We start from the raw sequence: 13,555 nt of genomic DNA, 5'->3' as shown, positions 1-13,555 counted from the left end.
ATATATGCTTGATATGTGGATTCCATTGACACGTAGGTGCCACCATAGCAATGCCATATCAGCGCATGAAGCGGGTTAGAACTTGTTTGGACCTATATTACACCTATGACTAGTTCAGGGACCTAAAAATGCATTTTTGGAGTTTAGGGAGCTAATCACCTAAATGACCCACCCACACAAGTTTAGGAACCGGCCATGCACTTCATTCTTTTTTTCATACTTTGATGTGCGATTTCCCCTCGTTGATTCATGTCATATTTGTTCTTTCTTTTTCAGATTTTATAGGTCAAATGAATAATCATGCATATTTATGAAATGATATATATCGCATATGAATAATTTAATTATCTTATTATATTTTTTTGTAACTGTTTAGATGTTATGTAAAAATGAGAGGATATTCCCTTAAGAGATAAAAATATTTCTCTACAGGAGAGTTATCTAGTGTCATATTTTTTGTGAGGTAGGCCTGAGAGACAATACTTGTATTTATTTTTAGAACTAGAGAGACTTGTTGGGTTATGATTACTTCCTGGCTATATATTCGAACCTTAGAGTAGTATATGGATCATTCAAAAGTGATATATAGCGTTTGAAAATATCAAGCAACCAACAAATACTATAAGATATCTTAGGGTTTCTTTATTTCCACCCCGACGAAGTTTTTTTCATGTAAACACACAACTAGTACGTGTAGTTCGGTGCACACTAGCATGTAACTATACAAAGGGTTATCATATAAGGGTTTAAAAACCATCATAGTATATGAAAAAAAATGTTTTTGTGTGTCAGTAATATCAATATGTTACTATTGGAACCACATACTTAATGGCTTCCAAAAGAATGATAAGATATCTTTTGAACCATTAAGAACGATAAGAATGGTTTCTTTATTAGTAGAAAAAAACCTATATTGTTAAGCAATCATATTCTTGCGGTGAAATATGTGATTTACCAGTCGAATAAAATGTGCATCTAATCCTAGTGTCCACGAATATTACACACCCAACTATCCCAGTGTGTTGTCTATAGGAATTTATGGGGCCAAGGATATGGCATTGGTCTCATTCTCTAATTTGAATGTAAGTTGAGGGCCACACTTGTGAATATGGTGGTATATGTGCAGTCTTCGGTGTAATCGGGAAAAACGCTGCATGTAATTGGATGCCAATATGCTCATGCATACTGAGTATGCTCTATTTTATTCACGCAGGAAATTTAACAGGGAAGTTTGAACCCAACTAGAAAACATTCACCAAACCGATCAAACTAGGTGTAACAAACATGCAGAAACTGAACACAACATACATCCATGCACGGATGGAGATGGACCAGTGCATGGCTAAAAGATAGCTGCACTCTGCACATGCCAATTATCTCACAGGACATGCATGCATGATCTTCATTGCAAATTGCTATTAGGATTTAGGGAGAATCAGTATCTGTCGATAAATGTCTTGATGGTGTCGATGAGCTCCCTTGTCCGCTCCGCCGTGAGGGGATCGGACTCCACGGCGAAGAAGTTGAGATAGAAGACGTGCGCCACCGCGCCCCGGCTCACCACCGTCTCCACCGTCTTCCCGACGCGCGCCATGGCCTCGCCGTACTCCACCTGGGGGTCATGGAGCAAGTCCTTCTCCGCCACCACCAGCAACATCGGCGGCATATGCAAGCGCGCCACGGCCTCCGCCACCAGCGACGGCGACGTGTACGGGCTGTCCTTGTTCATCCCCAATGGTACACCGAGCGCCAGGAGCTTGTCCACCATGTCCTCCGTCAGGAACAAGCTCGGCGGGTTCTCGAGCTCCGACCGGCTCTTCTCCTCACGAGCGAAGCCCGGATTGAGAAGTACCCCGCCGGCGAGCCTCACCGCGTGGAGATCAGCCCCCGCGCCGTCATCCTTCGCCGCCGCGTGTGCCGCGACGAGGTGCACGAGGTTGCCGCCGGAGCTGTCGCCGATGAGGAACACGCGCGAGAAGTCGGCCTCGTCACGTAGGCGTTCCACCGCCGGATCAAGGTTTCCTTCATCGCCGCAAGCGACGTCCCGCAGCCAGAGAAGCGCGGCATGGCCAGCGTCAATGGCGGCAGGGAGGCGGTACTCCGGCGCGAGTGGGAGGAAGACGGAGACGATGCCGGCGACATCGAGCTTGGCAGCAAGCGGGGCGTAGAAGTTGTGGTAGAGCGCCCACGATGGACGCGATAGACAGAACCCACCACCATGGAGGTGAAGGAGGAGAGGACGACGCCGCCGTGGCCGGGGCGCGGCTGCCGGCGGCTCGGCCGGGAGGTAGAGGCGGACGTCTACACCCCTGGCCGTGGTGACGTCGTGCACGGTGACGCCATTGCGCGGCTCGGTGTAGGGCGGGACGATGACGGTGAAGGGCTCCGCGTCCGGTGGTGTCAGCCGCTCGACTGTGCCGTCGGAGTAGAGGCGGAGCCAGCCGGTGACCTCCTCGACGACGGTCTTGCTAGGATCGGTCTCCGGCGCCGTGGTTGTGGAGGGCATTTCGCTATTTCAGCCGTGGACTCTCTTGCTATCTTGGCTTTCTCTCGAAAGCCGGATCATATATATATTCGGCTTGACTGGGGAGGTTATAGCTGGTGCAGCTTCTTCTCTCAGAATTAAAAACTCTCTCAAACGGTCTGGTTTTTTATTTAAATTTGAAGAAGTTGTAGTTGTAAAATTAAAAAATAAACTAGAAAATAAAAGTTGGAAGATTTTTCATATTTTTAAAAGCTGGTTACCAACCAGTTGCGCTTTTTATAACTCTAAATAGACCCATTAATCTGTATCATTGTTTTTTTTTTTAAAAAAGAAGACCTCAACCGCCTATTTAAAGGTCAGCGAGCTACATCGTTGGTTGTTGGAACAGGGATATGATTAATATCGGCTAACGTGCTGGAGTAGTATAATACACAAAGTCCAGGAACTAATTAAATAATGCGATAGAATCAAAGAATGATTTTTCTAACATACTTTACTAGAAATGCTTACAGCATATAGATTAGCAGACTATAAATCAACTATAAACAGATTTTGAGTAGTAGCAGATTTATAGACAGTTATAGTACGAACTCTAAGATGCATGTGTGTATGACATGTGAGACTAGATATTAATTATATAGTATATGTTTATAAATACCTAATATATGAATTAGCTATTAAGTTTACTATTAGGCGTAACATATATAGCAATTCCGTTACTATAAACAATTTAGAGCCCGCCGTTGGCTATATTATTAAACTGTTCATAGGCCTTATCCGACTAATTAATGAATTAATTAGGTGCTTAAGGTCAACTTTCGGATTAAGCGTGTAGTGCAGTGTCGTTAGTTTAAGATTTGTTCGAAATAGGACCAGACCACGTTATTATCTCTGCCAACTGGCGTGCGGAAGTAAACTCCAAAATTTAAGAGAATTGGCTTTGAAAATTACAAAATTTCTAAGATAAATGTAACTATATAGCACACAGTTATATTTATTTTGAGACGGAGAAAATAAGAAGTTATTACATAAACGACAGCACGTAAAATGAAGCATGCGTTATTACATAATTAATTAAGTATTAGCTATTTTTTTAAAAAAATAGATTAATTTGATTTTTTTTAAGCAACTTTCATATAAAAACTTTTTGAAAAAACGCACCGTTTAGCAGTTTGAAAAACGTGCGCGTGAAAAACGAGGGAGAGGGGCTGGAAACTTGGAGATAATAACAGAGCCATAGACATGTCTTTTGTGTTATCGGTCAAACCGGTAGAAGAGATCTCTACTTAATAAAATCTGTAGAGCTGAGCTAGAAGCATGCAACTCACGTGCACTTGTACTTTTGTAGTTAAAGAGAATAATATACTCCCTCCGTTTTTTAATAGATGACGTCGTTGATTTTTTCTCACATGTTTGACCATTCGTCTTATTCAAAAATTTTATGCAAATATATAAGATATAAATCACACTTAAAGTACTATGAGTGATAAAACAACTCATAACAAAATAAATTATAATTACGTAAATTTTTTAAATAAAACGAATGGTCAAACATGTAATAATAAAAAGTAAATGTCATTATCTATTAAAAATGGAGGTAGTATAACACAAGTTGTTTCGCCAATAGTCACGTATACTTGCTCTCCTCTGCTTTTTTCTTAATATATCTTCTAGATCAGCAAAACGTATTAATATCACTTTATAAACACGTCTAATCACTAGTTCATTGTACTCCCTAATTAGTTTCTCCACCAATCAGACCGGCCGCTTTCGTCACACGTAAAATATCAGGAAAAAGTACACCGGATGTCCCTCAACTTATCATCGAGTTACAAATATCATCCCCAACCACAAAAACCAGATATATAACATCTCTCAACTTTTAAAACCGTTCACTTTAGGTTCTTCAGTGGTTTTGACCCTGTTTTTATACGACGTGGTGGCTGAATTACCATAGGACCCACGTGGGCCTCTCCTATCAGGATGCCACATATCACCCTCTCTCCTTTCCCTTCCTCCTCTCTCTCTCTCTCTCTCACTTTTCTCCTCTAGCAGGCCGGCCGATGGGTTGTGAGGAGGTTGCCGGGGCAAGGAGGGAGAGGAGAAGGTCCAGCGGCTAGCAACAGGCGATGCGGGAGCAGGCCGGTTGGGGAGGAGGCCGGTGGCGCAGAGGCCGTAGGCATGGAGGAGGGTGACGGCGGAGGAGCGAGGGCGGTAGGGATAGGGCCGACAGGCGGTGGCCGCGTGGAGAAAGAGGCCTCCCCGCCTCCTCCCTCCCCGTGCGCGCTCGCCGTTGGACTCCCCACTCCCCTCGCCGGCCGTCCCGCTCGCGACTGGGAGGGCAAGGTGGAGGAGGTCACCGTCGGTCCAAAGGGAGGAGACGGAATCGGTGTACCTCAACCTGCGCGTCGCCGCCGTCTCCAACTTCACCTCCTGGATCGTCGAGACGAAGATGCGGCCGCGCAAATCTGGCAGCTCAGCGACGTCTGCCGGTCTCCATCATGGGAGGAGGCAGGAGGAGGACCCAACGCCAACGAGGGCAGTGGTGGGAGATGGCGGGGCGGTGGCCGTCATCGGGCGACGTCACCTCGGCTTGTTGAGGAGGAGACGATCATGGTTCTTGACGACGAGGTCAGCAAGGGAGATCGGGAAGCCGGTCTGCACGGGGGAGGGCTGGTGCGGGAAGGTGGATAGATGGAGGAAGGTGAGGAGGCGGATGAGAGGATGCGGCGGAGGAGGGAGCGGAGGAAATCGGAGGCAAAGGCCTCGGCGAGGAGGGAGGAATGGACGGCGCCATTGTGGCAGTAGGAGGAGCCGTCGTCTCCCCTTCTTGCGCGTCGGCCATCGTCGGCCGCCGCCGCCCTAGCATCGGCCGCCACCGGCCACCCTCCCTCTCGCCTTCTCCCGCGTTGGCCATCGCCGGCCACCGCCGACCGCCCTCTCTCTCTCCCACCTTGCGCCCATGGGCCGGCCTATCCAAAGAAGAATGAGAGAGAGTAACCGAGTAAGGGAGAAGAGAGGATCAGGAGAGATGGGAAAAAGAGTGAGTGATGTCGTGGACACACTGACATGTGGGGCCCACGCTGACTCAGCTGTCACGTAGAACAAAACCAGAGCCAAAACCACCGAAGAAACTATTGTGACCAGTTTTGATTAGTTAAGATACGCCGGATATCAGTTTTGCGTTTGGGGGACGATTTTGTAACTCGATGACAAGTTGAGGGACCTTCGGTGTACTTTTTCCAAAATATCATGTCTAGGCCAGGCCCATGCACAGGCCCATGAATCGGTCGAGCCCACCTTGTGATAATGTGCAGTGTTGCCTGATGATAACTCCACATGCGTTGCAGCCAGGGTTCTACTTACCGTCGGGGGTACGGTAATATAAATACCGCCGGTAACCTCCTTAAATTCAAATAAATTTAAAAATTAATTTGAATTTTTGATAAATTTTGCACGGTTTTGTACGGTTTTTCACGGTTACCGTGCGGTAACCGTGCTTACCGCCGGGGCACGGTAACCCCGACCTTGGTGGTTTGGGAAACCTTGGTTGCAGCTAGGACGAGCAAGACTTAACGGGAAACTATTTTGATTTGTCGAGAGAATATTTCCTCATTTTCTTAAAAATCATGTTATGAAAAATTCTGGAAAAATTTAATGCTACTCATACAACATATCTATACAACTCCATAAAATCTCAGGTCTGAATTCATCTCACACGTCGAGATATAAAAAAACAAATTCAGCTTATGAATAGTAGCATACTATTCACATATGCATTTTTTCCTCGATATGTAGATTGAATTTGAATTTGATTTTTGGTGAATCGATAGATATCACCGTACAACTATTTGTATCAAATTTAGAAGAAAAATATACATAAGGGATATCCCTCAGTGATTAGAATCCACTCCCGAGTTAACGTGCACACATAATAAGATGCACGTATTGTATTGTCCGTTGCCTGATGAAAACGACCCCACGCTAGCTTTGCTTGTTCCGCAGACATCGTCCTGATGATCTGTGCTATGAAAAATGTAATACTCCATCTATCACTAATCACTTACCCTAATCTATTTCCCAAAGCTTCCAGTGTCAGAAAAGCTATATGGACTCTGGAGTAGTACTATGCGAGTGAGTGTATTGAAATGTATGGAGTACATCAATCACGCTTCGAATGAAGCAAAGAAAATTCGAGAGAGCAAAAATTGTCTACAGAGCAGTAACATATGTGACATGTGAACCTGTGTCATCGAGCGTGCGCGGCGAGGGGCACGGCCTCCGCGAGCGGCGTGGCCATCGGCGACGGCAGCGGCGAGTCGCGGCACACCGGGCAGGTGGCGCTCACCCGCAGCCACCGCTCCGCGCACTCCGCGTGGAACCGGTGCCCGCAGCCGTGCCCTCGCCGGAGCGCGTCGCCTGCTACGAACTCCCCGAGGCAGATGGCGCACTGCGCCCCCGCGCACGCGTCGTCGTCGTCACCGACGCCGACGTGTAGGAGCTTGGGGTAGAGCGCGTCGATGGCCGGGCCGTCGAGGCCTAGCACCACGACGGCGGACGCTGCCGGGGCGCCGCCGCCGTCGTCGTCGGCGAGGAGCACGGCAGCTGCTCCAGCCTTGGCCCGAACGCAGATGTAGGAGGCGAGCATGACGGTGGAGATGAAGACGAGGACGCCGACGGCGATGGCGATGCCGTAGCCGAGGCACACAGCGCCGCCGACGTCCGCTGCGGTGGGCGCGAAGGAGGCGGCGTCGGGCGAAGATGCGGGCGCGAGGGCGAAGGAGATGGACGCGTGCATTCGTAGCAGCAGCGTGGGCAAATCAAATGGGATAGATGGAGACTGCGGCTGCAGTGAAGTGGAGCTTGCAGCTGGATAGTGGCACGAACGAGCTGCGATGCGTGCGGCGTATGAGTTGAAAATGGCGTGACAAAATTTAAGGCGGAGCTGGTAGTAAATGGAGGACGCGCAGAAGAAGAAGCTGATCTGAATTGATTCTGAATTTCAATGGCCAGAGTGTGTACGCCCCCGTAGCAGTGTGAGTAAAGGATTGATGGTGAACTAGGAAGTCGACGAATCATACGAGTTTCAGAATTACTGTGTTACATTACAGTAGTAAGCACTAAACAGTCGATTTGTTCTTGCTCACCGTGCAATCACGTGGGAAAGAAAACTAGTGATCATCACGAATCATGCAGAGCACACAAGCAATTGAAAGAGGACCACATTGCAACATTGAACAATACTATAAATTTATCGCAAATGAATGTAAACACAAGTACTCGCGGGACACTAGTCGACAGTAGGTTGTTGGGCTTGGAATCGCACCAAACCACGGAGAAGTAGACAACAATAAAAATGTCTACTTCTCCGTGACCACAGTCAACAGTCCCCCACAGCCCCCGCGTGCTGATATCCTCTAGAAAAATGCTTCAGAAAATGAATTGCAATCGCTATCAATCGAACAATCACTCGTATACTAGTTTGCTTCTGATAATTTTCGCAAGAAATGTACTCGAATCGAATCCAACTGCGAAAATGCCTATGCTAAATAACAACTGGAGAAATTTTGTGGCAACCAATCAAGTTGCTGTTCAACAAACAATCCCACGATGGCGCCATGTTACTTGACATTGCACCAAGCTGTCCATCCACCAAATAGTACGAATCTCACTGAACTACGGGGACCACATCTACCAACATTCTCAGCACTCGACGCCGGCGCACGCGGCGCGGCGGAACCCGGGCGGCAGGTCCGGCGCGCGGCTCCACTTGCCGCCGGCGATGTCGTAAACCAGCACCATCCCTTCCAACGCGCCGCCGCCGGCATTGTGACCCCTCACGGCCGCGGCGCTCACCACGGCCGCCACCCTGTTGGTTCCTAGGCCAGCCATCGCCACGCGCACCGCCATGCCGAGCCCCACCGACCCCCTCGGCATCGGCGGCGCCTCGAGCGCCACCCACCCGCCCCAGCCTCTGCCGTCACCGCCACGGCCGGTGGCGCCGGACCACCTCCAGAAGGAGAGCTCCACCGCGTGGCTGGCTACTACGTACAGGTGGTCACCGACGCCGCACGCCCCCACGACACAGCCGCCGCCGGGGAGCGCACGGGGGCGCGCCCAGGTGCCGGACGCGACGTGCAGCGCGTCCACCGACCCGGCGCACACGTGCGCCTCGAGCGCCCGCGCGCCCTCGCCGGACACCGCGACGCCCCCGGCGACGTAGAACACGCCTCCCGCACTCGCGCCGGCGCACCCGTACCTCCGCCGCGGGGCCTCGCCGACCACGCGCCACGCGTCGACCTCCGGGTCGTACTCCTCGACCGCCGCGGTGCGCGCGGATCCGCCGGCGACGTAGATCCGATCACCCACGGCGGCCGCGGCGAACTTCTTCCGCGGGAAGAGCGTGGGTGCGCACGCGCGGGCGGCGCCGGTGAGCGCGTCGACGCGCAGCGTCGCCCCGCGGCCGATGAGGAAGACATCCCGTCCCAGCACGACCGCGCGGGCATGCGCGAACACAGAGCCGCCGCAATGCAGCAGGGTCGGGGGCAACGGCAGCGGGGCGACCTCGAGCACGGGCACGGAGGATTCAAACCGGAGCAGCGCCTGCGGGACGCAACCGTTGTCGGAGACGGAGAGGGCGAGGAGGGAGGGGCGGAGGTGGGCGTGGGCGCGGCGGAGGTGGAGGAAGGCGTCGGAGGCGAGGAGCGTGGCGAAGCGGCGGGAGACGGCGGGGAGCGGAGGGAGGGAGGCGCGGGGGACGCGGGCGAGGCACTCGAGGAGGAGGTCGTCGGGGAGGGTGGAGATTGGGGGTGCCGGCGGCGACGAGGGAGGCGGCGGTTGCGGGGTGGGGCAAAGAACGGGGACGGCGATGTGGCGGGCGGGGTCGGCGGGGATGCAGGACTTGACGAGCCACGAGAGGCTGCGGGAGTGGCAGCTCTCGGCGGCGGGCATGGCGGATTGCCGGATTGGGAGCTCAGCTCAGGCGGGCAGCTGCTGCTGCGTGCGGTGGGTTGTGATTGGGCATGGGGAATCGTGGGAGGTGGAGTGGAGGGGAAGTCGTTGGGCGGCTGGGCTCGTGCCCCCCACCTTGTGCGGGCCGCAGCAACGGCGACGGTGGTGGAGCCGTTGCTTTGCTTTGAAATTCGAAGGTTTGGGTTTAAAATTTGAGCGTTTTGAATTGGTTAGATCAGCGTTGGCCTGGAGGAATAACAGTGTACTTTACTTTACAGCCATCTGATTTCATCTAAAAATAGTTTTAATAGACCAAACTAATTTATCTGATCATATTTTAGTTCCCCATCTGAAATGTTTGGCTTGACCAACACGTGAAGAGCTCATACACAAGACTTTATAGGCAGATCAACCTGACCTACAGACGGTACAGTACAAACGATTCACCATCTAGCACACAAAGGTAGTAGCTTCCAAAGTTCCAATGTGAGCCATTCAGCAATTCGCACTCCGTTTTTTTCATGCCCTAAAGTTGAACATGCAAATACACAAGACAAGTTAGTGCTTTATGGTTTATGGAAAGGGAAGGGACATAGAGCGCACCAGTAAACGGTAAAGTGCATTGTCCTGAGCTGGTGGTTAATGGCCATCATCAAAGTTGATGGATGCAAATCACCAAAGTCAGACCAGATTGGCAGTCAATTGTGCCAAGGAAAAAAGGACAACGATTATGGTTAACACGAGTGCAAAGAATAGAAGAATGTAAGACCAAGTGGCATCAGAAAGCATCACATGATTCGTTCAAAAAAAGAAAGCATCACGTGTGTGGTTTCCGGGAAGCTGCAAATCACCTGCAAACTCAACTAGCTGCAGCCTCCTTCAGATACATATATTCTCCTCTCTGTAGTCCGTAGCAGCCTGGCAGATTGCAGATGCCAGTACCAACCACAATGACTCAATGAGCGAGCGGACGATTCCTCCTCCTGTGTCGTCGCATGGCGAGGACTTCGCCGAGGTTGTGGTGGTGCGCCATGGGGAGACATCGGCGAACGCCTTGTGCATCATTCAGGTCGGCGGTCTTGTCTTCCCTTTGTTCCTGTCACCAATAACTTGTCCTTTTCAATTTTTCTTGAGAATTATACTTGGTTGATGGCCTTCTTCAGTCAATAGCTCTTCAGTCCCCTCGTCGTCATTCCATCAATTTTCTCGAGTTGACAGATCATCAGAACAATTTTAACAGGGACAAACGGATATAGAGTTGAATGAGGCTGGCAGACAGCAAGCTGTTATGGTGAGCTTTACCAAAACATTTCAAATAATGAAACAGGATTGTAATTTGGGGTTTTGTCTGAACTTGGAATTCCATTATCGAAAAACCTGAACTTGGAATTGGTGCTAGCGTCTAAGGTTGCTCGTCGGTTGGCTAAAGAAGCTAAGCCAGTTGCCGTGTACTCCTCTGATCTGAAGCGTGCTGCCGAAACGGCTCAAACTATAGCTACAGCTTGCAATGTGTCCAACGTAAGTACATGCATTATATGCTGAAGCTTCCATTTTCCAGTGGTAAACTTGCTATGTTTCTCATTTGATTTGCTTTCAGCTGGTGTTGAGTCCTGCACTGAGAGAAAGGCACATGGGAGATCTCCATGGTTTGAAGTTTGAAGATGCCGTCAGAAGCAAGCCTGACGCTTACAAGGCTTTCTCATCTGAAGACAGAAGCCAAGAAATCCCTGTAACTTTCATCCTTAATTTTCTCACCAACTTCTTAGGCTTGATAATGATTGGCCTAACATTAGTAGATGTGTTTCGAACAATTTTCTGTTTTGACAGGGTGGCGGGGAGAGCCTTGACCAACTATCTGAGCGGTGTGTTTCGTACTTGAACACAATAGCTGGGAAGCACAAGGGTAGGCAGTATTGTAATATTCTCACTCTGAAGTTTTTGTATGGTTGACAGAATAGTGAAATTTGCTTGTTGAGTTAGCTATTTCAAATCTGGTAAGCATGCTATTAGTAAAGTGAAAGCTAGCGGTGCAAAGAAAATTCAGAATGCACCTGCACATTCTTATGCCGAGTCATTCAAGCAGTTGCTCATAATACACAGAAAATGAAGTTATTATGTATGCTGCATTGGCAGGGGAGCGAGTGATTGTGGTCTCCCATGGAGCGAGCATCGAGGAACTCTGCAGACACGCCGATCCAACCAGCTCAGTTCGCAGGAGAATCCCAAACACTTCGATCTGCGTCTTCAACATTTCTGGCTCCACCGGCCATTGGATTCTCGAGAGGTTTGGAGATGTCGCCCATCTCAACGAAGACGACTTCCCGTAGAATGCATTTGGTGGCGATGAGGCCTCTACGTAGTGCCTCCAACCAACCAACCAACCGGCTTCTTGGGCCATTTCATGAATCCGGGCATGAACTGTTATCTGTTTGTCTCTCTTTTCTCTCAATTTGACAATTGTAGAACTTTCGTGCTAACTGAGTCACATCGCATAACTCACGAATTCACAAATTGTAATTGCTTGATTGAAACTAGCTACTGGACTTTTCATATTTAGTACTAGTTAAATAGTCACACATTCGTGTGACTATAACCTCCTGCTCTGCTAGATGATAATCAACCAAACTTTTGGTTTCCAAAGTATGACAATAGAAACACGGTCCCTTGTATATGATTATTCGATTTGCTGGTGGCTTTGATCTGGGGATTAGTCAAGCACCTCAGTTAGTGGAAAAAAAATAATCACGTTCAGAATCCAACCCAGGCAAGGACCGAAGCATTAACTCCGATTGTGGAATCATTCATAAAACTAAAAGTCCTTGAAAAAATTTCAAGCTTAATTAGAACAGAACATGGGATATTTATTTACCAGAGAAGTAAGAGAAAGAAAATTGATAGGGGCTGAAGTAAAAAACAGCAGGAATGCAGACATGAGAAAGAATACTGATAAGGGCCGAAGTACCAAATGCTTTTATTGCTAATTTGGATGTCTTAATACCCTGAATATGTGATGTCACAGCCGCATATCGGCATGAGTTTCAAAAAACATTCTCCTGCATGTGTGCGCCTAAACAGAATTAGCTGCTTAATGAGCTGGGGTTCACCACCCAGGATAACCTTCACTAAGCTCCGCCACTAGACGGAGTTAGTACGAAATGAAGTGGCGGAGTTAGTACAAAATAAAAGGGTATCACTCCTTTGTTTTACTTTAATTTGGATCGAGTTAAGGCTGATGCAAGTATTTAAGTTTGGACTGAGGGTGCAAATAGGATGGAAATATATGAAGTATAGATAAAAAATATTTTGAACCGGGTTGTTAGGCACCCCCTCAGTTCCACTCTACGACCAAGCAACCGTCTGGTCTACTATTCTTGGGCCATTTCGTGAATTCAGACATGATCAAACCATCCGATTATCTTTCTCTTTTGCAGGACAAATATAAATTTGTCTGTACGGCAGCACAGTACTACTGTACTAGCAGAAAATAAAATCAATAGAGTTGCGATTTTGCTATATATTTGTCGACAAATTTTTCCCCCAAAATTTGACAGATGTAATTACAGTACAATCGTAGTGTAATTACACTGTAACTTGCATGTAATTACACTGTAACTATAGTGTAACTTGTATGTAACTTTCAAAAATCTCTCCGTTACATGTTATTTCGGTAAAATGGAGGTCGTGGGAACAAATTCTTTCATATATGTGTGTGCTATGATTTGTTTTCTTCCTCACCAAAACAAATCTTGTAATAGATCCAACGATTCAAAATTATGTGAAACTTACATATAAGTTACACTGTAGTTACATGCAAGTTACAGTGTAATTACATATAAGTTACAGTGTAATTACACTACGATTGTACTATAATTACATCTGTCAAATTTTTAGGGAAAAATTTGTCGACAAATGTATAGGTAGTCCCATAGAGTTGCTATAGACTATTGACCAAGGTCTCTCCCACTCCCCGCTCTATAGATACATGTCCATATCGTCCGAAGCTTCCTACTCAAACATTTCTCAATTAACCTCCATTGGATTAAATAATTGATCTTCGAGTTGGTCTCGTGAAGTCTGCAACGCAAGTCCCTATCTTGGGCAACAAGAACAAACAATTTG

At 48.3% G+C, this 13,555-nt stretch overlaps 3 protein-coding genes across 4 annotated transcripts; 1 reads left to right on the top strand and 2 right to left on the bottom strand.

Annotated features, from left to right (window-relative positions):
- Positions 1 to 1,160: 1,160 nt before the first annotated feature.
- On the bottom strand, positions 1,161 to 2,565 carry LOC4349725 (probable carboxylesterase 17). The gene has a single exon (XM_015760327.3). The coding sequence runs from the start codon at positions 2,504 to 2,506 to the stop codon at positions 1,436 to 1,438; it is 1,071 nt and encodes a 356-aa protein (XP_015615813.1). The 5' UTR covers positions 2,507 to 2,565; the 3' UTR covers positions 1,161 to 1,435.
- Positions 2,566 to 6,232: 3,667 nt separating this feature from the next.
- LOC4349724 (F-box/kelch-repeat protein At5g26960) lies at positions 6,233 to 9,509 on the bottom strand. The gene is given in 4 exon segments (XM_066305406.1): positions 6,233 to 7,296; positions 7,298 to 7,404; positions 7,406 to 7,580; positions 8,190 to 9,509. Coding segments are annotated over 4 exon segments (2,091 nt in total). The 5' UTR covers positions 9,437 to 9,509; the 3' UTR covers positions 6,233 to 6,734.
- An 847-nt stretch (positions 9,510 to 10,356) lies between these two features.
- Positions 10,357 to 12,010, top strand: LOC4349723 (phosphoglycerate mutase-like protein 4). Of its 2 annotated transcripts, none has more exons than XM_015760357.3 (6): positions 10,357 to 10,505; positions 10,677 to 10,727; positions 10,844 to 10,954; positions 11,034 to 11,165; positions 11,264 to 11,339; positions 11,570 to 12,010. In XM_015760357.3, exons 1-6 carry the CDS (start codon positions 10,395 to 10,397, stop codon positions 11,761 to 11,763), a joined length of 675 nt encoding a protein of 224 aa, XP_015615843.1. In that variant the 5' UTR covers positions 10,357 to 10,394; the 3' UTR covers positions 11,764 to 12,010. The 2 variants fall into 2 exon arrangements, with proteins under 2 accessions (XP_015615843.1, XP_025877103.1); XM_026021318.2 differs by having other exon boundaries at positions 11,264 to 11,351.
- The last annotated feature ends 1,545 nt before the right edge of the window (positions 12,011 to 13,555 follow it).

This window comes from Oryza sativa, chromosome 11 (genome assembly GCF_034140825.1).
Source record: "Oryza sativa Japonica Group chromosome 11, ASM3414082v1".
In the NCBI taxonomy this organism is placed as follows: domain Eukaryota; kingdom Viridiplantae; phylum Streptophyta; class Magnoliopsida; order Poales; family Poaceae; genus Oryza; species Oryza sativa.
Note: the sequence above shows the minus strand (reverse complement) of the source record. Positions and strands in the feature narration are given on the sequence as shown.